Source organism: Penaeus monodon, chromosome 20, assembly GCF_015228065.2.
Source record: "Penaeus monodon isolate SGIC_2016 chromosome 20, NSTDA_Pmon_1, whole genome shotgun sequence".
Taxonomy (NCBI): domain Eukaryota; kingdom Metazoa; phylum Arthropoda; class Malacostraca; order Decapoda; family Penaeidae; genus Penaeus; species Penaeus monodon.
The window spans coordinates 23,203,040-23,203,741 of record NC_051405.1 but is presented as its reverse complement, the minus strand read 5'-3'; the positions used below and the strand labels follow the sequence as shown (position 1 = coordinate 23,203,741).

The 702-nt window shown below is 36.5% G+C and overlaps 1 protein-coding gene across 2 annotated transcripts in view; it reads right to left on the bottom strand.

The window, feature by feature from the left end:
• The window catches only part of LOC119585712 (keratinocyte-associated protein 2-like), an 11,044-nt gene that overhangs the window by 6,311 nt on the left and 4,031 nt on the right, over window positions 1–702 (bottom strand). For both annotated transcript variants that reach the window (XM_037934398.1, XM_037934397.1), the window contains one exon: window positions 258–412. In XM_037934398.1, the coding sequence (XP_037790326.1) occupies window positions 258–412 (155 nt within the window). The remainder of the gene's footprint in view (window positions 1–257; window positions 413–702) is intronic.

The following is a 702-nucleotide window of genomic DNA, read 5'->3' as shown; positions in this document are numbered from 1 at the left end:
TATATTTACGTCAAAGCAGCGTCAATCTCACTTTCCTTTTATATCCTCAATCTCACACCTGCAATCTTTCCACTTGATTTTTTTTCTAGTACCACAAGCAGTCATACAGGTTATACCCACACCTAATTCCCCAATCTCGCTCTCTCTCACACCTAAAGAACCTTAAAATTAAACATCCAATCTTATCTTTTTAAATGTAACAATATCCAGAATAAAAGCATTTAAAGCTGCTTAACACAAAGCATATATAAGGATACGGTCAGCATAAAGATGAAGAGCCAGGAGGCCACATAGCCTGCAACGAGGGTCATGAGACGAGTCGAGCCCAGCTGATTCTTGTACATCTGTAGGCCCGAAAACACCAAGACAGAGCACAAAATGGCCATGCCAAAGGAGGCTCCTGTACTCACACCTGGCAATCCAGACAGAGGTGTTAGTTGGGAGGTTCCATGGTGTGTGGATGTAGTATAGGATAATACTTTGTATGATAAAAATAAGAGTGAATTCTATGTGGGTATGTAAATAATATATGGATTTAATTTCATTGGAAATTAATTAAAATGACATAATAAATGTGGTAAACAAATTATCTCAAGGTCTCATGAATCTAATTTTTTTTTTTCCTTTCTGAATGAAATAATAAAATACAAACCTGCAAAATATAAACTGCAAGCAAAAGCTGTAGGCAATGTTTAACAAGCA